General features: G+C 41.5%; 1 protein-coding gene across 3 annotated transcripts in view; it reads left to right on the top strand.

The window, feature by feature from the left end:
* LOC121290832 (immunoglobulin superfamily member 5-like) overlaps positions 1 to 24,547 on the top strand; it is a 114,331-nt gene that overhangs the window by 53,016 nt on the left and 36,768 nt on the right. For all 3 annotated transcript variants that reach the window (XM_041211820.1, XM_041211818.1, XM_041211817.1), the window contains 4 exons: positions 3,372 to 3,488; positions 5,862 to 5,886; positions 7,817 to 7,929; positions 13,677 to 13,735. In XM_041211820.1, coding sequence (XP_041067754.1) covers positions 3,372 to 3,488; positions 5,862 to 5,886; positions 7,817 to 7,929; positions 13,677 to 13,735 — 314 coding nt within the window. The remainder of the gene's footprint in view (positions 1 to 3,371; positions 3,489 to 5,861; positions 5,887 to 7,816; positions 7,930 to 13,676; positions 13,736 to 24,547) is intronic.

The raw sequence follows: 24,547 nt of genomic DNA, 5'->3' as shown, positions 1-24,547 counted from the left end.
TCTACCTTTCCATTTTAATAGATTGTTGCCTTTCAACCTGCTCCTTGTTACTAACACTTTTGCCGCCACTAGGTTTTCTATATCTCCAATTTCCTTGCTCAGCCCTGTATGATCCTTTTCCTACACTCAACTGTCTGTATGAAATATCATAAGTATTGGCTAAAACAGCAGCTTCCCTGATCTCTTTACTTTGTCTTTCATCTAAATATGTCTTGATAGTTACTGGAATACTATTTCTAAATTCTTCCATAATCATAATTTCTCTAATAGTTTCAAAAGTCTTGTCTAATTTCTTGTCTAAACCATTGAAACTAGAGATTTTTCTTCCCTCTTGCAAACTCTACAAATGTTTGATTAGGTATCTTTCTTACAGTCCTAAACTTAAAATGATAAACTTCAGGGACAAGCTTATGAGCATTTAGTATTGTCTTTTTTATTACCTTGTAATCTGCAGATTATTCCTCTGATCAACTAGCATATACATTCATTTCCGTACCTGACAAAACACTGTAACATGATAGTCTAAGAACCTCTTGGCCAATTCAATTTCATAGCTATCTCTTCAAATAAGGTGAAACATCTTTCAACTCCATCCTCCATAAATTTGGGGACGAACCAAAGATTTTTCATTAAGTCAAATTCCTCAAAGGAATCAAAATCATCATTTGAATCATTATTTCTCCTTTCATCCTTTATTCTAAGCTTCACTTTAGGTAATTCATACTGCCTGGCTTCTTTGTCTCTCTGATGCTCTCTATCTATTTCCTTCTCCCTTTCCTCAATTGCTAATTTCTCCCTCTGAAGTTGAAGTTCAAGCTTCCACATTTTTATTTTTGCATTATTTTATTTTCCTTTTCTTGCTCCTCTTTTTCCCATGCAAGCTTTTTTATTTTTCTATTTCTTTTAATCTGCCCCTTTCTTTTTCAAGTTTTTTCATTTCTCTTTCTTTTCCTTTTTCTTCTAATTCAAGTCTTTTCAGTTCCATTTCTTGTTCAAGTTCAAGCTTCTGCATCTACAACTCTCTTCTTGACTGGATGAGTGCGGGTCCAACCACACTCAAGAAGCTTGACACCATCCAGGACAAAGCACCACATCCACAAACATTCACTCCCTCCACCATCGACGCACAGTAGCAGCAGTCTGTACCATCTACAAGGTGCAATGTAGGAACTCACCAAGGCTCCTTAGTCAGGACCTTCCAAACCCACGACTGCTACCATCTAGAAGCTCAAGGGCAGCAGACACATGGGAACACCACCACCTGGAAGTTCCCTTCCACGTCACTCACCATCCTGACTTGGAAATTTATCGCCATTCCTTCAGCGTCACTGGGTCAAAACCCTGAAGCTCCCTCCCTAACAACACTGTGGGTATACCTACACCACATGGACTTCAGCGGTTCAAGAAGGCTTCTCAAGGGCAATTAGGGATGGGAAATAAATTCTGGCTGATCCAGCGATGCCCAGATCCCATGAATGAATAAAAATGCTGAAGTCTTACTACCTCTAGCTGTAGCATACTAGTTTCAGGTGTCTCCTCCTCTAACTTCAAATGCTGAGTAGGTACTTTAACCATATCAGCCCTACAAAATTCTGCTTTTGTTTCTACCTGCACTTCATCTGTTAACTCTGCCAGCTGAGTTTTAGTCAGCGATTTCAAATATGTCACAGTCACATCTTCCACTTTCAGAAAAACTCTTAGCAACTGCCAAAGCCATTTTACAGTCCAACCACTTTAAAATCCTCCAACACAAAACTCCTGAGTTCACTACTCTCCTCATACTCATATCCTTTAAACCCACAAATCCCAATTCAAGCAAGGAATTTTAAATCCCGCAAAGTGCTCCCAAATTTGTTATGATCATGATGTTACTTGCTGAGCGAGCCAGACCCCAGAGAGAAATTTGTCTTACTGTTCATAATTTTTTTTTGTATTTTGAAAATGAGGGTAAGAACTACTGATCCCAGAAGCATAGAATCCCAGTAACACTTTAAGGATTTTTCAACTAAGAGGTTTATTCACAAGAAGAAAAACACTTAAGCACACAAGATTTAAATTACACAGTTAGAACAGTTTTACAAAACATCCCCCAACAAACACACTTTGTCAGAACACACAAGTAAACTACTTGGCAACAGCTCCCTTATAGATTTTTAACTATAAAAATCCAGTAATATTACCCAAGGCAAAAATTGTTGTTCCTTCAGTAAAGGTATATCATATGACTCCTATGCTCTTCCATACTGCTGTGATAATCCAAGAAAGTTCAGAAACAACCTATTTTCTGAAACAAAGATTTTCCTGGTTTGACTGGATGGCTGTTTCAGGTTTCACACATTTTCTCAACACCGAGCTGGTCTCAGGACATCTTCCCCACACGTGCACCACAACTCAGCTTTCCTTAAATATGCTTTCCCCTTTCATCTCAGATTCCAATTGCTCTCAGCACCTCTTTGAAGTCAACTTTTTCAAAATATAAAAATCTTTCATGTTTTCCTATTGTCTCCACTTTCAGTTCAAATACAATTTAATAACCTTGCCTTGTTTACTTATGGAACCTTGGTAAATTGTAAAAGTTCATTGTCACTTCTAAACTCCCCTTTGAACTGAAAAGCCAAGTTCCTACTTAGCTCATAATGTAAATTTTTAAAACCCAACCTATGTACTTGTAAATCCAACTTCACCATAGCCTCTCATTATACATGCATGCATCCAACACCTTTACCCTTTTATCTCTCAACTCTCACAGTCAAGAGGTCATTCTGAACTTTCCCCCAGTTTAATTAATCATGGACACACACACAAGCTTCTTTAAAGAATATCACCATATTCCCAAAATATAAAAAAAAACATCCATCTTCATACCATGGAGAAGTAACTGCCAGAGCAAATAGGTTTTAGGTTTTAAATTGATCATCTGTGGTGAGTTAACTGATCTCCAATGGGTGATTATGCGGGTGCAAACAATTGACCTCAATCTCCTTAGGGCAGGAGGGTCAGCTAATTGCTAACACCAATTGTCAAATGCATGGATGTAGCTATTGGTGATGGCAGGGTCAGACTCAGTCATTGCAGCCTCAAAGTCAAACAAGCTCACAGAAGAAGTAGACACTTAAGTGAGTTACTGGAGTGAAACCCATGCCTCTGCAACCCTATCCCAGCTAGAGTCAACACTTTCAGGTGAGAGAGGGAAAGATTTCGACCTTGGTTTGAACTTCACTTTGGTGTTTTGAGACATTGCCTTGAATCCAAGCCTCGTCGCTCCTTGCTGTTTGTGTATGACCCTATCCATATATTGTAGATTATCAGAAAACGTTGTGTACTCACGCTAGCAGCTAATGACTAATTCTTTGAAATGTTTGATTTTGCAGCCAATCAAGATAAGGCCTGGCTGATTGTTGCTATTGTGGTGCCAATCGTTGTGGCTATCCTGCTCATAATTCTCATCATAGTAATTGTACTCTGCTTGAAACGAACCAAACGCTCTGGTCAGTGCCATTTTTCCTTTAAATGCTGACATTTATTTACAATTTTTTTTATTGCACTTGTTCTTTTGTTGCAACATAATTACATTAAATTTGTAAAACTCAATATACAAGGTTGATTGGTGTATGGTTTGATGTTGTATAATCATACGGTGATATTAATATGAGTAGGACATGTTCGTCACTTGGATTCTCCACCTGATGGTTTTTTTAAGTATTTACTGTATTGCAAGTAACCATGTGGTCTAATTTCAGGTAAATGCTGGGCTCTGTGTCAGAATTTTATTTTATCTGTGTTCCCTGGGCTTTTGACAGTTATCCTATTTTGAGTGGGGTGTATTAAAATCTTTGTTTTGAAGAAAGTAAGTTCTGACAATGTAAACTGAGATAGGAACATAGCGGTGGAGATCTTGAATATAGGCCACTGTGGTCCATTTCAAAAACACTCATCAATCGTTGTCTCTACAAATAGCTAGCTAGTTTTCTCCTGTATTTGCCAATGCTATGCATTATTTTCCAGACATTATGTCCCATATGTTCACCACTTACATGTAAAGTCATTAAATATAGACCATTAACCTTCTTCTGACCTTAAGTCAGTGCTTCCCTCATTCAGGTTCAAGTGTGTCAAAGAAAGCAAAAGTTGGTTATAAAGGTGCCACCTATGATGGACCAAAATTGATTGAACTAAAGTCAGTGCAGCACGTTGAGCCCATTACAAGGCCTGAGAGCTTCAATTTAAGACATTACTTTTGCTTTTAAAATTAATCGCACTCTCAAACTCAAACACATTCTTTCCCGAAATGCCAAAACTCCTTACTTCCCTTGTTAGGTCATTGGTTGTATGATCTGTAGGTTGTTAAAACCTAAACTTGTGATCATCTAACCATAATGTCATGACTTACCATATCCCTTCAGTTTTGAATATCTCTTGCACTGTCTACGTTGGCCCTTCACCTAGATGTAATAACTGATAAATTCTCGCTCCTCCAGCTGCTACACACACATACTTGGACAAAGACACAGTTAAAATATCACTTTGTTATGATACAGCAGATGGTATGTGCTGAGCTGTTCAAATCCCAGAGGGAAACTTGAAACATCTGTCACAACTAATTTTCAATTTGCATGTTTCGAGTTGTGGGCTTTGAATTCAGTAGTAAGACCACCGAGTCTCAAGATGTTTTTATAAAACTAATTTGAACATTTATTAATAAGAGAAATGATCTAAATGCATGCATTGGTCTACAAATTACTACTATGATACTTCTAAATCCCGCCTAATCAATCTAACTCCCAGTTACACTTTCGTTAAGGCAACAGTGAGACACATAGATTTTAAAAGACCCAGGCAAGGTGACCACAATACCCTGAACCAGTTAAATTCAAAGTGAGTTTTCTTATCTTCAGTTCTTTGAAAACAGCAGCTTGAGGCATAGATGCTGAAGGCTTTTCACACTTGTTAGATCTTAAACATGCCTATCCTTACACACAGCCTCCACTCCTTTATACATATTTTCCCCTTTGAATGCAAATGCCAATTGTTTCGCTACGTCTTTGCACTTTATCTCCCTGATCATTAAAATTTATCATAGCACGAATTTTACCAGTAATCTTTGGGAGGAACAAACACACTGGGCAGGTTTTCCGGTCGGCAAGCAGGGGTGGGGCCCGCTCGCTGACGCGTAAAATGACGTGGGGATACATCGGACGTGCATCCCGATGTCACCCCATGTCATTTAGATTTTCAGTTAAGGCCATTAAAAAACTAATTAGTCTCGTTGATGGATCTCCCTGTCCAAGCTTAAGGTTGGCAGGAAGGCCAGCAGCAAGGCGGGCCTTGGATAAAGCATGAAACCTCATTCCCCCCCCGATAGGTTGAAAATGCTGCTCACCATTTCTAAACTTCACCTGGCTAGGTGACACATTTCACTCCTCCTTTGAAAACAATCTAGCCTGGTTTATTTAAAAATGCAAATGTCCTTTTATACCTATGTTTACCGATTTAACATTTCAAACCTTGCTCATCTCCTAAATCCTTAAAGCCTTCAGACCAGCTGCCTTTAATTCAATTAAGTCTCTCTCTCTCTCTCTCTGTCACACACACACACACACACACACACACACACACACACACACACACACACACACACAGAAACACACACATATAGGCACTATTTTACAATAAATTCCAGTAACATTACAAGAATTATCATATTTTCCTGACAACTTTGTGTTGGAAAGAAATTTTACATTATTGAATAACGTGCTAACTGATAATTTAGGATGTTATCTTCAAAATCAAAGGATACCTTCATTTTTAATTAAATTGTTAACACTCTTAAATTTGCAACTGCATTTTTCTTTTCTTCCTAGAATCCAGTTATCAGAATGAGTTAAGGTAAATAAGCACATGTTACTTCTTTTACAGTATTGCCTGTTTGCTCCAAAAGGAGTAAAGAATCTTTAGAAATGTTTCATCTTCCTGACTGTCCAGTGTCATGCTAAATGATACAGGTCAGATTCTGTGCCGTGTTAGACAGTCTTAGCCAGGATGTCAGTAGATAACCTATAACTGATGTCACCTAGGGAGGAGAAAAGTCAGTCAATCTCCCTGTTCTTTATCACTGGGACTGTAACTCCTGCTGGACATTGCGTCAATGAATGTCAGCTGGGATCAGGCTCAGGTTCAACTGTGGTGCAATCTGGGGTCGATCAGCCCATCGAAACTTACCCTGTGTAGACTGGCCAATGAAGACGGGCAGTTGGGACGGTTACTAGATGGGAACCACTATCTATGGCACTGAACCCCAGCGTAAGTCAACACTATTGGTAAAGAAGGGGAGAACATTAGGGAGAAAAGGAAATTTTCAACATAAACCTGAAAAACTTTAACAGTGCACATATCACCTGATGTAGTACAATCTTATCTTCAATATCAGAAATATAAATGCTAATAATATGAAAATCCTTGTGTTTAAGTAGTAGCTAATCATCTCAAGATGCTTCACACAATGAATTATGTTTGAATCTAGTGACTTTTGTCATGTAAGAAAATGGAATATCAACCAATCCCACAATGCATCTCATGAAAGAGATGAATGGCCAGCTAATATTTTTTACTGTTGCATTATTTGGGGGACGAATGTTGGCCCAGGAGATTACTCTGCTCCCCTTCGAATAGTGCCATAAGATTATCACTGTCCACCTGATAAACCACCAGAAAAGAGACCCTTCCTCTTGTTAGTTGCTTAATTGTCCAGCACCATTCATTACTGTAAATGACAAGCCTACAAAGCTTTGACCTGAGCTATTGGTTACGGGATCGTTTAGCTCTTTCCATAACATGCTGTTTCTGCTGGTTAGCTTTCATTTAGTCTTGTTGTAGCTTCACCCAAGTGTTCTGGGTGAACTATAGCTTTTAGGAATCAAGTAAAGAGAATTCTCTGCAATTAAAATTGTAAGTAGGAGCATCAATGCTGAAATGTGTAATTAAAGGATACTACTAACCTGGCAGCAATTCAACACAATGAAATTGTCAGCTTGCTTCAGTTGGTTGCACTCTCAGAGGCTGTGATTTTGAGCCTCACTTCAGTCTAGACTGGCATTCCTGTGGAAGGCAATGTCCTATGGATGGGATGATAATCTAAGGCTGGTTTGCTATCGATGATCCCATAACACTTTTGGAAAACTGATTAACTGGTAATTTATCAGATTAATCTAGAAAAGAGAAGGAGGGGGGTCACCACTTTAAAATTATGTAGGTGTTTGATAAGGTAGAAATGTTCCCAGTTATGGGGGAAACTAAAACAAGGGGCCGTAAGTATAGTTGCCAATAAATCAAATAGGGAATTCAAGAGAACCTTCTTCATTTCGAAAGTGATGAGAATGTGGAGCTTGTTATCACAAGCAGTGTTTGAGACGAATCATACGGATGCATTTAAGTAGAAGCTAGATAAGCACTGAGGGAGAGATGAAGTAGGGTGGATGGAGGCTCCAGGTGGAGTATAAACACTGGCAAAGGCCAGCTGGGCCCACTTCTGACTTTATATTCCAAGTAACTGTGTAATTAATTAATTGCATAAATGATGGATTGGGACCCTGTTTTATGCCTGTCAGTGGTATGTAGGGATTCTTCCAATGTGTTTCAACTCACTGGGTCATTCTCGCTCAAGCTACAATTTTTATCTGAGACCATCTGCTCTCTTTTACTATTGAGAAAACAACTGCCTTGCTACTCAGCTACTCAACAGTCTATGTATAATTTTCCAGATAAGATTTTTAATTTGTATAAAATCTGCGATATTTTATCCTTCTTTTGTCACTCTAAGGAAAATATCAAGCAGGAAATCTCTTGAGGCGGCTGTGAATGATCAGAAAAGCTCTGGGCTGGAGAACTACGGAATGTCCACTGAAGGCATGAATGACTGCCAAGTTTCCCCAAGTAGGTGACGAAATGCATGTCTCTCTAGATTAACAGACGGACATCTGTTTGTGACCTCCTGCAATCTCCTCCAACGTTTTGCACACTCTGCATTGCCCCTAATTGGATATAGCCAGAAAACCCGAATTTAGACAGATATCTTTAAACGCATCTGTACCGACAGCCGAATCACTTTGCAAGGCAAAAAATGGGTGCCACCTCTTCACTCAGGAGTGGTGAACACTGGAAGGTGGGCGATGGAACATTTAAAAATATCACTCTACATGTCTCCAACCTAATCACGGTAGCAATGCTGCTATTCATTTAGTACATGCCAGCCGAGAGGCAGAGAATCAACAAGTTAGAAAACGGGTGATGATAAGAACATGGAAAAATCATCATCGTCATGTGGGCACTGCCGAATGCAGGGTCCTTGGCTCGTAGTAGACTTTCAGGGCGGAACCTACCCCTCCCGCCCCTAAGTGCCGTGGTGGGAACAGAAAGTCGAAGTGATCCCTGCCACGGAACGGGCTGGGCTTTTACGTGCAATCATGTGCTCCCCGCCTAATAAGTTATGCATGCATGCGGCTTGTGTCGAGTCTTGTGGCGGGGTGGGCAAAAAGTCAGCCACTCTGCCATCATGTCTGGCTGGCATATTTAAAAGGTGCCTGGACGGGCCCTCACTTAAGGCGGCAGGACCCTGGATGAAGGATAAGCAGGAGAAGGCAACAAACCACGGCTCCCCATCTCAGCGATGCATCTCCTCAAGGTCGTGCAGAGAAGATGGGATGTCCTCTTCCCCAGGGATGGCCACAGGAGGCCCACCCGACTGAACACGTTGGCCTTGGAGAAGGTTACCAGGGTGGTCAGCACCCATAGGGTCCAGAGGAGCGTAAATGAATTTTCTACTCTCCCAATTCACACCACTACTCATTTTGCGATTCTGTCATGGGCCCTGGGCTTCACTGGCCAAGCCAGCATTTCTGTTACCCACCCCTAAATGCCCCTGAGAAGGTGATAGACTGCTGCCTTTTTGAACCCCTGCAGTCCATGTGTGTTGTTAGCAAGGCGACTGCAGGATTTTCACCCAGCCGAGTGAAGGCACGCCATGGGGCAGAGTGCAGGGCAACTTGCTGGTGCTCCTGTTCCCATGCATCTGCTACCCTTGTTCTTCTAGCTGGTAGACCCCTACAGGTCCCCTCCAAACCTTTCCTATTTCATGTCTTCGTATGCACCATATCTGCGATCATCTCCCGTGGTTCAGCCAGCTCCGACTGTAAGGCAAGTGCTCTAAAATTCTCTAAAATGTGCAGTCGGGTAACGGAATGGAGTAAATTCCCGTTGGCAGGGCAGACATTTGACAGAGGCACACGATTCCGGTATCTTGGGGTTTCAGTGAGCTTGCATGAGATGCAAAACGGGTTCCTGTCAAGCTTCAGTGGGAAAGTCAACCCACCATCAGCCCACCATGAACATTGGGATGGGAAGACCCCCAACCCCGCTTCCCGACGTCAGGAAACCGATTTTTTGCCACCCCCATATCTTCCATCCCTGCCTGCCATGAACTCTGCTGATGGCTGGAGGGGGATGATTCCATCCTCCAGGTCTCTATCCTGTGCCACTCTTTTCATTTGCCAATTAACTTCCGTCAGTTTTCAAGCTATCCAGCATCGATATTCTGTTCCCGTAATGCATATATGAATATTTCTTGGTGATTTTGAAATATGCATCGCTTTGGTTTTGTCCACGTTCACTTTCATTCCAAAGTTCATGCCTGCTGTTATTAGTTTATCTGGTAGTTCTTCTGTGCTTGCTACAACTGCTTCGTCGTCTGAAAATTTACCTGATGGTATTCACCCCCCCGCCCCCAGTCTTAACACCAGATTCTGTGTCTTCAAAAGTTTATTTGATAATTTCTTCTGCATAGATATTGAAGAGGACTGGTGATAAACAACACCCTTGTTGAACTCCTCTTGCAACTACATATAGTTCTGATCCCTCTTTGGCTACTCTCACTGTTGCCGTTTGTCCCATGTACAGATTTCTTATGAGTTGTCTATCTCTCCCATCCATGCCGTCACTGTCAAGAGCTATCCAGTTAACCTGATCAAATACTTTTTCACTTTTTCAAAATCTACAAAGCAAACATATAGGCTGGGATTTCCCAGCACTGCCACAGGTGGGGGTCGTGGGCTGGATGGGAAAGTTTGGAGAGCGGTTGACTTTTTTCATACCACCTGTGACGCCGCCCTGGGGCTGGAAATTCCTGCCCATAATTCGTGTCCAAACTCTAAACTGCATTCACTCATTAATCTTATTATGCCAATTGCTTCTCTTGTCCCTCTTCCTCTCTGGAATCCAAACTGGTCATCTCCAATGTAGTGCTTTCCCACCCACTCTCTTTGTTATAACTCTCAACACAACCTTTGATGCATGGGCAATCAGACTAATGGTATGAAAGTCAGAACAAAGGCATTCCCCTTTTCTGTTCAGCAACTATCCTTATAGATTTTAAAATCTATAGAGTTCCAGTAATTTTTTCCACACAGAGCCTTTCCCTTTGGGGCGTCTACTCAGGCTGACAGCAACTGGTTGTCCAGGGCTGGCCTTGTTCACACTGTTTTCTGGGAGGTCTCACCAGCTAACCGGCTGCCTTCTGGGAGGTCTAAACAGCTAGCCTCACACATAGTCTTCAGTATTTCCTTAACTGTGCTCCTTCCCTTTGATTTTTCTATTATCTCAACCAGTCTCTTCCTAGAATTGATTAAACTCATTTCTTTACCCTAACTCTTAGACTTCTAAAAACAAACTTACTCTATCTTTTCCTTAAGTTTACAACCTGCACATATCCCCCTTTGAACTAAAATTCAATTCAATTCAAAACTATTCCTGTTACAGGTTTATGTAAAACTCTAATTGAAGTTCCTCTGAGTTCATTAACATATCAAAATCACTTCTTACTGTTGTTTTTAGACTCTTGCAGTCACTCTGGCTTTTACTCCAATTACCATATGTACAACCCCCAAAATCCTGTCCTCCAGTACATAAGAAATATGACAGTGACATTACCAGACAAAAAAAAATTACAATTTCTTGTTTTCTTGACAGGCCCCAGCTGAAGTATTGTGTCCAATTTTGGTAACCATACTTTAAGATGTCAAAAGAGAGATGGAAGTTTACTAAAATGTTTCCAGGAATGCAGGACTTCAGATATGTGAAGAGATAGAGGAGCTGGGGATGTTCTCCAAAAAACAGAAAAGTTAAGGAGGATTCGTTACACGTGTTCAAAATCATGAGGGGATTTGATAAAGTAAATAGGGAGAGATTGTTTCCACTGACAGAAGGGTAAAGAATCAAAAGTGAAATGAGGAGAATCTTTTTATGCAGTGAATTGTTATGATCTGGAATGCACTATGTGAAAAGATGACGGAACTAGGTTCCATAATAACTATGAAAAGAGACTTGAATATATACTTGAAGCAATATCTTTGCAGGGTGAGAACAGGGCAACAGGATTAATTGGATAGGTCCTTCAAAGAGCTGGCATAGGCATGATGAGCAAAATGGCTGCCTTGTGTTGCATCATTTTATGCTTTTATGAAAGGGAATGGAAAGGTAGTTTGCAGGCAAATTAACAGTACAAGGGTTGTCAGAAGAGTGGTGGAGGTAATTAGGAATTAAGTTGCTGGGATACTGGAGATAAAATTAGGAGGCAATAAGAAGGCTGCATGTATTAAAGTAGGTAATTCTGGATGGGATGCATTCTAGGTTGCTGAAGGAAGAAAGAGTGGAAATTGCAGAGACCCTGGCCACAACATTCTGGTCCTCCTTAGATACAGGGCTGGTGCCAAAGGACTGCGAGTATTATACCCTTGTTCAAGAAAGGAGAGAAGGATAAATCTGGAAATTACAGGCCAGAGTGGTTAATGCCAGAACAAAAACAGAATTACCTGGAAGAACTCAGCAGGTCTGGCAGCATCGGCGAAGAAGAAAAGAGTCGACGTTTCGAGTCCTCATGACTCTTCAACAGGGTCATGAGGACTCGAAACGTCAACTCTTTTCTTCTCCACCGATGCTGCCAGACCTGCTGAGTTTTTCCAGTTAATTCTGTTTTTGTTTTGGATTTCCAACATCCGCAGTTTTTTGTTTTTATCTCTGTGGTTAATGCCAGTGCTGAGTTATGGAAACAATAATTGAGAAGAAAGTTCTCAGGCACTTGGACAAGCCTGAACTAATAAATGAGAGCTAGCACACACTTATTAAGAGCAAATCACGCTTCACTGAGCCTTCTGATGAAGTAACAGAGTTAGGATGAAGACTGTACACCAACCTTTTAAACAGTGCATTGAATGTGTATGTACCATCCTATCAGGTAGTGCATTCCAATTCCTAATCAATCCTTGTATAAAAAAGTTTTTCCTCATGATGCCTTAAATCTGCCCTCTGATTATCAAACCTTCAGCCACTGGAAACAGTTTATCTTTATTTCAGCCGTCTAAACCCTTCATAATTTTAAACACCTCTGTCAAATCTCATGTTGGCCTTCTCCACTATAAAGAGAACAACCCCCAGTTTTTCCAGAGAGGAACACAGTTAACATTTCGAGTCCGAATGACCCTTCAACAGAACTAAGTAAAAATAGAAGAGAGGTGAAATATAAACTGGTTTAAGAGGGGGTGGGACAAGTAGAGCTGGATAGAGGGCCAGTGATAGGTGGAGATAATCAAAAGATGTCACAGACAAAGAGGTGTTGAAGATGGTGATATTATCTAAGGAATGTGCTAATTAAGGGTAGAAAGCAAGACAAGCAAGATACAGATAGCCCTAATGGTGTTGGGGTAGGGTGAAGGAATCGAAAAAGGCTAAAAGGTAGAGATAAAACAATGGATGGAAATACGTTTAAAGAAAATTCTATATAAATTATTGGAAAAAAAAGGGGGGATGATTTTTCTTTTCCCACCTATTTCCATTATTTTTAAATGTATTTCCATCCATTGTTTCATCTCTACCTTTTAGCCTTTTTTGATTCCTTCACCCCACTCCACCCCCACTAGGGCTATCTGTACCTTGCTTGTCCTGCTTTCTACCCTTAATTAGCACTTTCCTTAGATAATATCACCACCTTCAACACCTCTTTGTCCTTTTGTCTGTGACATCTTTTGATTATCTCCACCTATCACTGGCCCTCTAGCCAGCTCCACTTATCCCACCCCCTCTTAAACCAGCTTATATTTCACCTCTCTTCTATTTTTACTTAGTTCTATTGAGGGGTCATTTGGACTCGAAATGTTAACTGTGTTCCTCTTCGCGGATGCTGCCAGACTTGCTGAGTTTTTCCAGGTATTTTTGTTTTTGTTTTGGATTTCCAGCATCCGCAGTTTTTTGCTTTTACCCCAGTTTTTCCAGTTTACCCATGTAATCTCTCATCTCTGAAATCATTCTAGTAAACCTCTTCTGTTCTCCACACTCACACAACAGGCTGCTTTCAAAACTATAATTGGCATAAGGCTAGGAGTGATTTGTCTTCCAGTACTCTCAACAGTACTACAGAATGTTGGATAGCAACAGATTAAAGAAGAAAACACTTTTAATAAATTGGCAATAAAAGCCTGTTGTACATTTACAATGAAGGTGCGATTGCTGTAACAATCAATGATTGCCAAAATGTAATTTTTAACTGAACTACATTGCTGTTTATTGAAGTTGCTGTTGAATATGAAGTAATGCTAGCTAATTTGATGTTACTAACAGTACTCTTTCTTTGTCAGGTATTCCTTTGCCTCACCATGTGGACTCATGGCCTGGGAAAAACAATAATATGTTGGAGGTAAGCACAACAAACGTGGTTGACACTGACATTCCAAACTCAGGAAGTTTTTTGAGCATAAAGACTCAACCAAGCAGCAAAGGTCCAAAGTGCAAAGGACCAAATTTGGCAAAGGATTCACATCTGTGGCTGAAGAAATGTCTGTTGTTCTCCTAACTGTCGAATCCCCTAACACTATCTATTTCCCAATCTTCTTCCTCTACCCACTGTACAGCTGTGCCAGATGTGGCACCATGGCTCTGGTTGCACTCCCCAGAGGAACCATTACTTTCACCAGTATTTAGAACTGAATGCCAGTTGGAGAACAAGATGCTCTATATCTTTTCCACTAGCTGATTGCCTATAAAATATACCAGTAGTGTAACAGTACCTCTATTGTTTCTTATGTCTAACCAAACAGATTCTGTCCTTGATCCCTCTAGGACATCTCCTCACTCCAGCACTGTAATATTTCCAAGAACTCCTGCAGCATCTGCCTAGTTCTCCTTGACTGCCTGGTGGTGACTCATTCCCTCTCTGCCTGCACACTTTTAAGCTGCAGGGTGGTCACATCCAGTAACATGTTCTCCATGTAACTCTCAACTTTACTGATTTTACTGCAATGATGCCAGCTACTGCTCAAGCTCTGAAACCCAGAGCTCAAACTCCTCCAGATAATAACACTTCCTGCATATGTAGTTGTCCACAACACAAGAATTTTCCTGGAGTTCCCACATGGAACAGGATGTGCATTCAGCCAGATTGAGGTGCCCTGCCATACCTCTATTTATTAGACTATTGACTGAAATAAATAAACACTCACCAGCTACTCACCACTCAGCTGCTTCCCTTATGCTGGTGTCACTCTATTTTGTAGAGTCTAATTTAAATAAAAACATAAGCCTGCTAAACGTATCAAATTTAGAACTTGGCAAATTAAAAAACCTATAAGGCAATTAACTACATTTCTTAATTTAACCCACTTCTCTCATTTATAGAACGAATGACAATGTTAATACTCACCAACCTGTCACCTACCTGCTGCCCTTTGACGTGATTTCTTGATATCTTTCTCATTGAATATGCACTGTTACCTCTCCTCCTATTGTCGCCACTCAGCTCCGTGCTCTGCATGTCTGGCGGCGTACTTGTCGCCCGCTCTATTTATTGCTGCTGCCGCCGCTCTTCCTGTTGTCACTACTCAGCTCCATGCTCTTTAAAACAGCAAAAATGTCCCAAGCCATTGCACAGATCTGATTATTAAACAATATTTGACACTGAGCCACATAGGAAGATATTAGGACTGGTGATCACATGCTTGGTCAAAGATGTAGGCTTTAAGGAATGTCTTAAAAGAGAAAGGAGAGGCAGCAAGGTAACGAGGTTAAGGAAGGCAATTCAAGAGCTTGGGACCCAGGCAGCTGAAGACTTGGCCACCAATGGTGAAGCCATTAATATTGGGAAAGCGCAAGAGGCCAGAATTTGAGTAGCGCTGAAATCTTGGACGGTTATAAGGCTGGAAGTGGTTACAGAGCTAGGAAGGGACAAGGCCATAGATGGATTTGAAAATAAGGATGAGAATTTTAAAATGGAGGTGCTGCTTGTCAGGGAGCCAATGTAGGTCAGCGAACACAGGAGTGGTGGGTGAATGGGATTTGGTGCAAGTTAATGCAGCAGTGTTTTGAATGAGCTCAAGTTTATAGGGGTGGAAGATTGGAGGCTGTCCAGGAGAGCATTGAAATAGCCGAGTCTAGAGGTCACAAGAGCATGGATCAGAGTTTCGGATGGGCCGAGTTAGGTCACGTTTTGGAGGTGGAAGCAGGCAGACATGGTGACAGAGTGGAAATGTGGTTGCAATACAACACCAAGGCTCTGCTTGCTGTCTGGTTTCACTGGTGAGTACAGTGCTGTGCATAATTTGACTTAACTGTGTTAAAGTCATGCCTGGATCTGAACAATGCCTGCGGATCTCAACTTCTAAACATTAACAAGGCCTCCAACTGCCCATAACTGAAAAGAACACAGTTATAGTGGTGAGATACACCTGTCCACCATTATAACTGCTCATTTATTCCATTTTTGACAAGCGTGTTGTGTTGAAATTGACCACACAGCCTCCATATGATGTGGAATAAAAGCTTCAGTATTCACTCTTGGCGGAGCGCCAATGTTGGCTCAAATCTGTTTTTAGTCTTAACAACTCCAGTCTCATACAGGAATGAAATGCTCAGTAACAAACAGAAAAATTACCTTAAAGGGACACTCCAGGACAGCAACACAGGATGAATAGGAGGGATTTGCTAATGCAAGATGTGGTGTCAGATTATATGGCCATCTCAAATAAGCCAGGCCTGTACCCCAACAATTGTCAAGTCTGCCTGATGTGAATGTTAAATATGTATTCTGTCTAGCAGTATGGTGGACGTCCACATAGTTGGATTTCCCTCCTTCGTGTAAGATGCTATAACATTGGCTGCCCAAATATACCTTAAAGACCTCATGGTGCTTGTAAGATGTGCTGCAAGAAGCAAGTTTAGACCTGTTCCTTCTGTGTCAGGGAATGGGTGTCCTATATGTAGAGTCTTGATTCACAGATTATATGAAATTTAAGAACATGCGTAGTGATGCAAAGGGTGTGGGAGACCTCATGTTGCAGTTGCTAACCTCAGCAACTGGCTAATCAACCTTCCATCTACCTAACTTCTCCTGTCAATAGTACAGAATAATATCTTGAACTGACAGATTTGCCATCATATCTCTTCGGTGATCTGCATTCTTAATTTATATTAGGTACCATTATCTTATCATTCAACAGATTTGGTATCAGTGATTGAAAGCTCCATGATGGATCTCAGGACATAACAAAAAACTGTCCTTTCGTGTATGGAAATGATAAATATATAGTTGTCAAACAAACAGATATTTCTATTGGGAGGTCAAGAATACAAAAGGAATGTGAGCTTTCTGATATGATGACAGTCAGTACCAGCCTTTCAAAGGGATCTTGGAGATATTTGCTGTCTTGCTGACATCCTCCTACTGTGATTGTTATATCCAATCTCTAGAAGAGTTGCCTCTTAACCACAAAATTGAGTCCTGAATGAAAAGTTAAATCTGAAGATGACTTTACATAGCGTGACTTCTCTGGCAATGCTATCCGAAGAAAATAGGGGAGTTCTCCACTTGTCCTGGCCAATATTCCTCCCTCAATTAATACCACCTAAAGCCTACCCTTTCATCTTGTTGTTTTACATGGAAACAGTGCCTATGTTTGCAGGGGTGATGGTGGTGTAGTGTGATGTTACTGGATTAATAATCCCAAAGCCCAGGCCAATGCTCTGGGTTCAAATCCCACCACAGCAGCTGTTGGAGCTTTAATTCTATTAGTAAATCTAGAATATAAAGCTAGTCACGGTAATGGTGACCATGGCAATTTTTTTTGTTGTAAAAACCCATCTGGTTCGTTAATGCCCTTTAGGGAAGGAAATCTATCTAGTCTGGTTGAGACTCCAGACCCACAGCAATGTGGTTCATTCTTACCTGCCTTCTGAAATGGCCTAGCAAAGCCATTCAGTTTAAGGGCAATTAGGGATGGCCAACAAATGCTGGTCTTCCAGCGACGCCCACATCCCATGAAAGAATAATAGAAAAAACATAACTCTCACTAAACCTGTAGGTCTGCAAGTAAAAATAAATGTGCTATTGCTTATTAAGTTATAATTCAATTTTTATAGCTGAAGTAGGAATATAACTAGCAGATAAATTGTGTAAACATTCGGTTGAATTGCTGGAAGCAATTTCTTTTCAAAATCACATTGGCCTTTCTGAGGACAGAACTCTAAGCTGGTCAAAGGGAAAGAATTAAAACAGCATAGGATTGATTTTCCTTACTGGATTAAGTTAGGACATCAAAAGGTGGCCAGGGTGTGCTAACCCCTCCATGGTCTCACCCTTCCCTTTCTCTGTAACCTCCTCCACCCCAACAACCCATCGAGATCGAAATGTTTGGGTAGAAATAAGAAATGGCAAAGGAAAGAAGTCACCGGTGTTAGTAGTTTATACACCACCGACAGTAGCTACACTGTAGGACAGAGTATAAATCAAGAAATAATGGTAAAAAAGGTACAGTAATAATCATAGGAGATTTTAATCTTCATATAATTTGGATGATTCAAATTGGTAAAAGTAGCCTGGAGGATAAGTTCATACATAGGGTGTATTCGAGACAGTTTCTTAGAACAATACATTCTGGAACCAACCAGGGAACAGGCTAATTTAGACCTGGTAATATGTATTGAGACAGAATTAATTAATGACCTCAGTAAAGGATGCTTTAGGCAAATGTAATCATAACATGATGGAATTTCACATCCAGTTTGAGAGTGAGAAATGTTGGTCTGAAACTAGTGTTTTAAACTTTAAGAAGGCAAATACAAAGGCATGAAGATAGAATTAGCTAAAGTGGAATGGAAAATAGTTTTATAAAGGTAAGATGATAGAGAAGCAGACATTTAAGGAGATATTTCATAACTCTCAGCAAAGATATATCCTATTGAGAAAGAAAGACTGTACAAGAAAGTTGCACCATCCATGGCTAATGAAGGAAGTTAAGGATGGTATCACATTGAAAGAAAATATATAAAATGCTACAAGGATTGGCAGTGACCCAGAAGATTGGGAAGATTTTAGAAACCAACAAAGGATGACTAAGAAAAAGAAAAAAAAAGAAATTGAAGAATGAGAGAAAACCAGCAAGAAATAAAAAAAAAAGACAGTAAAAGCTTCTACAAGTATATAAAAAGGAAGAGAGTTGCTAAAGTGAGCATTGGTGTCCTAGAAATTGAAACTGAAGACTTAATAATGGGAGATAAGAAAATAGTGGAAACCTTGAACAAGTGTTTTATACCTGTTTTCACAGTAGAATACACAGAAAGCATTCCAATAATACTAGGAAATCAAGAATCAAAAAGGAGTAATGAACTTAAAACAATCATGATCGCAAGGGAAAAAGTACTAGGAAATGAGACTAAAGGTTGACAAGTCCCCTTGACCCAATGGCCTCCATCATAGGGTCTTAAAGTAAGCGGCTGCAGCGATAGCGGATGCATTGGTTATAATCGTCCAAACTTCCCTAGATTCTGGAAAGATCCCGATGGATTGGAAAACCACAGATATAGCACCACTATTCAAGAAAGGAGGGAGACAGAAAGCAGGAAACTATAGACCATCTGTTATTGGAGAAATTCTAGAATCCATTGTTAAAGAAGTAGTAGCAGGACATTTAGAAAATCATGATGCAATCAAGCAGATTCAGCATGGTTTTGTGAAACGGGAATCATGCTTGGCAAATTTATCAGAGTTCTTTGAGGATGTAACAAGCATGACAGGTAAAGGGAAACCAGTTGATGTAGTGTATTTGAATTGGTAAAAGGCATTTGATGGCACGTAAAAGGTTAAACATAAGGCACAACATAAAGACTTATGGTGTTGGGGGTGATATAATAGCATGGATAGAGGATTAGTTAACTAACAGGAAACAGAGAATTAGGATAAATTTTCAGGTTGGCAAACTAACTAGTGAAGTGCTGTGGGATCAGTGCCGGGATGTCAGCTATTTGCAATTTATGTTAATGACTTGGATAAAGGGCCGACTGCATTGTAGCCAAATTTCCTTGTGATACAAAGATAACTAGGAAAGCAAGTTGTGAGGAGGATACAAGGAGTCTGCACAAAGATATAGCGCAGAACCTTCTGTTTGGCGAGTGGGGGCGGGGCCCACTCACCGACCCGTAAAATGATGTGGGGTGACATCGGGCCTGTGTCTCAATGTCACCCCGCATCATTTAGATTTTCAGGTCGGCCTATTGAGGCCATTAGAAAGCTAATTGAAACCATTAACGGACCTGCCCGTCCAACCTTAAGGTTGGCGGGCAAGCCGGGAGCCCTGGCGGGCTTCTGAAAAAGCATGAAACTTCATCCACAGGTGGGCGAGGTTTCATGAGCGATTAAAAAATCTCAGATTATTTCAAAATAAAAGTTATGGACGTGTTCCAACTCATGTGACAGTGTCACATGAGGGGACATGGCAGCGAAATTTTTCTCTCATCTTAATTTGAAGCTTTAAATCTGAGCCAATCTCCTTGAGGCAGCACTTTGCCTCAGGGTGATCTGTGCATGCACTCCTGGCTCAGGGGATCTCCCCTCCCCCGCACAGGGAGCGCATAGCATTTCCTGGTGGACGTCACGCTAGTTGGGCCTTAATAGGCCTGCCCACGTATAATGGCAGTGCACCCCCAACCAGGGGCACCGATCAGGATCATGCCCGCCCGTGCCCGCTCCTGCACATACCCCTTGACGGGGGGAAAATGTTGGCCATAGATAGGTTAAGTGAGTGGGTGAAAATTTGGCAGATGGAGAATAAAGTAGGAAAATGTGAGGTTGTCCACTTTGTCAGGAAGAATAGAAAAGCAGGATATTATTTAAATGGAGAAAGACTGCAGAATGCCGAGGTACAGAACGATCTGAGCATCCTTGTCCATGAATCACAAAAAAGTTAGGATGCAAATCCTGCAAGTAATTTGAAAGGCAAATTGAATCTTGGCCATGCAAGGAGATGGAGTATAAAAGTATGGAAATCTTATTACAACTGCACAAGACATTGATGAGACTGCACCTGGAGCACTATGTACAGTTCTGGGCTCCTTACTTAAGGAGAGATATGATCTGATCAACCATGATCTTATCAAATGGCAGAATAGGCTTGATGGGCAGAATGGGCTACTGCTGCTCCTATTTCTTATGATATGTACTGCTCCCATTCCAGCCACTTTCACATCCCTGGGGCAGGATTTTAAGTTCCTCAGACGGGCGCGCGCCCGACCTGATTGAGCGTCATCGCTCACTCGTGCGATATTTCGGTCAGTGGGCGCTCGCGAGAGTTGGCAGCACACCCGCCGCCAATTAGGAGGCCTATTAAAGCCATTAATCAATTAATTGAAAGCTATTTTTCGCTGCCCGTCCCACCTTTCGGTTGGCAGGTGGGCGAATCAGCCAGACGGCCTTTGGATTTTTTTAGGAAACCTCATCTGTGGGCGGGATGAGGTTTCCAACATTAATGAAAAGTAAATGTTTTGACTGTGTTTGTCCTTGTTCATGCGAGTGAGCCCTGTGTGGGGACATGTCTTTCACATTTTCCAAATCTCTTATCCTTGATTTTACGATTCTTCAGTGCCCTGAGGTAGCGCCCTGCCTTTGGGGAACTTTGCGCACACCCCCCAACGCTTGTGCAGACTTTTGCACTCATGCTTCCCCCACCACGCAACCCCCCCCCCCCCCCCCCCACTTGCCCCCAGCCTGGCAACGCTGAGGGTCTCAGTGCGCCTTTCACACTGGCTGGCCGTTAATTGTCCGGCAAGCATGAAATCGCAACCGGGGGCTGATCGCGGGCGGTGGACGGTTTCCCGGCTGCTCCCGGGCCCACCCGCTGTGCCCGCCCGACCACCCAGAAACCTCGCGCGGTTTTAATTGCTCCGTTCAGGGCCGTGCTTTCAGCTGCTTAGCCCCCAGAATTCCCGCCGCAGACATCTCCACCTCTCTCTTTTCCTTTCAGGTGGTCCTTAAAACCTGCTTCCTCGACCAAGTTTTTGGCCATTTATCCTTGTATCTCCTTATGTGGCGCAGTACCAAGTTTTATTTTGTATGATAAAACTCCTGTGAAGCAACTTGCACTGTTTTACTAAAGGTGCCACGTTGTGAAGGGAGCAATATGCTTTGCTTTCCTGATCTGCGCCATTTGAATGGCCTGGGGACACCCCTGACACAGTCCCTGCTTGGCCTCTTTGTAAGGCTTGTGCTGGGTCAGCATCTGCTGCGGGCACCAGCGCAATTATATTATTTTGGGGAAGCCTCAGCAATAATTGGGCAGTACTTTGAGGCAGGTACCTGTACCTCCAACCCTTTTCCTCTTTACTGTGTCTAGGAACTGAAAATTTGCCAGGCATATTGTTGAGGTTAGTTTGCCACCATTGTAGTCCTAACTAATATTCAAAAATCCACGACTCAGTCCGAATTTAGTATCCACAAAGAAGGGAAGAGGGAAAATCAGCCTGGTTTCCTGTCACTGACAGATCATTTCCCATCGACGTCTATGGTGCCTCCCCTCATGAATGAACAGCACGGCCTGCTCAGGCATGTCTTTATTCACACACAGTGAATTGTACCTTGGCCCATTGAAACATGTAAAATTCTTAGGCGGCTTGACAGGGTATTTACTGATAGGCTGTTTCCCCTGACTGGAAGCCTAGAACTAGGGATCTTAGGATAAGTGATGAGTCATTTAGGACTGAAATTAGGGGAAATTTCTTCACTCAAAAGCTTGTGAATCTTTGGAATTCTGTACCCCAGAGAGATGAGGATGCTCAGTTAATGAATATATTCAAGGCCAAAATCGAAAGGTTTCTCAGGCATTATGAAATTGAGGGATGTGGGGATGGCATGGGAAAGTGGAGTTGATGAAGAAGGCCAGCCAAGACCTTATTGAATGGTGAAGTAACTTCGAGGGACCATACAAATGTTATTATAACTTATGGTTTTATGTTCTACGAAAGCTGGCAATGAAAGAGCTGGCCCTTCAATAAACAGAAATGCTCATTTGCCCCCTGAGGGGAAGGTAAAGAATCCCATGGCACGAGAAGAACAGGGGAATTCACCTGGTGTCCTGGTCAGCGTTTGCCCCTCAAACAACATCCCTCCTTAAAACTGATCTCTTGAATTAATCTTTTGGTTACTCTTCCCTTTTGGTTCAGTGTCTGTTTTTCCTTACGTTTCTCTGAAGCACCTTGAGGTATTTTCTGCTCTGAAGGGTACCATATAGGTGTGAGTTATTTTCTTTCTATGTGAACTCTTTTGTCCTCATTAAGCTGAGAAATGTTAATGTTAGCGGTTGAAGCATTTCCTTCTTGAGGGTTCAAGGCCTCATGACAACATGATTTCCAATCACAACAGAGTTGATTTTGTAATTTATCCAAAATCAATGTTAAAAGTGACTGGGATTGACTCTACACACATTGTTTAATGTAACTATCCTCCGCTCAATGCATGGAGAAATGCTAGAGAAATTGCCTTGTATTTACTGAGAGATGTAGAATGGTTAGGATAAATCTTAGTCTGCCTCAAAGTGCTTCAGCCCAGATGGGCAGCCCTACAGCACCAGGTTAACAACTTCTCATTCCTCACACTTGCCATTCTACAGCGTTTACTGACGTCACAGTGTCAGCAATGTGTTGGAGATGGGACAGGACTAACAGCACAGTGTCTTTTTTTTATAATGCAAACCAAGTCTATTTAAAGGGCATCCTACAGCAAATAGTTGAGAGGTCTATTTAAAAACAGAACTTGTGTGTGAACTACAGCAACATCTCTCAGTAAATACAAAGCAATTTCTCTAGCATTTCTCCATGCATTGAGCGGAGGATAGTTACATTAAACAATGTGTGTAGAGTCAATCCCAGTCACTTTTAACAGTGATTTTGGATAAATTACAAAATCAACTCTGTTGTGATTGGAAATCATGTTGTCATGAGCGGTGCCACAATTCTATAATCTAACGAGATGAGTTTGTCCATCTAATGCTGATTTGTACCAAATCAAGAGCACTTTTTACTGTTGAATTAGATTGAGATGTTTCAACTCACCTCACACTGGATCTTACATCCCTTTACTTGCGACTTGAGTTTTCATCTAAGCTCCAGAGGTAAACATTTGGTTCCTGACACACGCACGAAATTCAGTCACTTATTTTAAATTTAATGCAACTGAAATCATGCTACAAATGCTAGAATTGCAATATTACCCTGACTCACAGTGAGCCTGATGAATACTTGTACTTACAAAACTGACGTGCTAATTCATTACTGTGAGTTGCAGAGCATCTTCGCTTGTAGAGCAATTTATCAGATCTACTGCTGTCCATGCCTTGTGTTGTAAACTGTAAAGTTCCTCTGGGACAGTCGACATAGATCCTAGCTGCTGACACAGCAGCAACATGTGGATTCGTTTGCTGTATTTTATCCCATTACCTTAATAGAATTATTGCAAAAATTCCAGATTGGCTTTGGCCAGCTCTGCTGCTGTCTTGATTTCAAATGAACATGTCATGCATCCAGGTCTGCATCCATGGTTTCATAACAGCATAAGAAATAGGAACAGGAGTAGGCCATTCGGCCCCTCGAGCCTGCTCCGCCATTCAATAAGATCATGGCCGATCTTCTTGTGTTCCGATTTTCACATTCCCATCTAACCCCGATAACCTTTGATTCCCTTGCCTAACAAGAACCTATTTACCTCTGCCTTAACAATATTCAATGACTCCACCTCCATCACTTTCTGAGGCAGAGAATTCCAAAGTCGCACAACCCTCTGAGAGTAAAATCTCTGTCCTAAAAGGGTGAGCCCTAATTTTAAAACCGTACCCCCTAGTTCTGGACTCAGCCACAAGAGGAAACATTCTTTCCACATCCACCTTGTGAAGGCCGTTCAGGATCTCGTATGCTTCAATCAAATCACCTCTTCCAAACTCCAGTGGAAACAAGCCCAGTCTGTCCAACCTCTCCTCCTAAGGCAATCCACTCCTTCCAGGTATCAATCTAGTCAACTTCTTTTGAACTGCCTCCAATGCATTTACATCCTCCCTTTCCATAGAAAGAAAGAGAAATTTCAGCAACACCAACAACTTGCATTTCTATAGTGCCTTTAACCTAACAAAATGTCCCAAGGCACTTCACAGGATCATTACTAAATAAACTTTTACACAGTCATGTAAGGAAATATTAGGTC

Source organism: Carcharodon carcharias, chromosome 18 (assembly GCF_017639515.1).
Source record: "Carcharodon carcharias isolate sCarCar2 chromosome 18, sCarCar2.pri, whole genome shotgun sequence".
Taxonomy (NCBI): Eukaryota; Metazoa; Chordata; class Chondrichthyes; order Lamniformes; family Lamnidae; genus Carcharodon; species Carcharodon carcharias.
The sequence above is the reverse complement of the archived record's forward strand: the minus strand, read 5'-3'. Positions and strand labels throughout refer to the sequence as shown.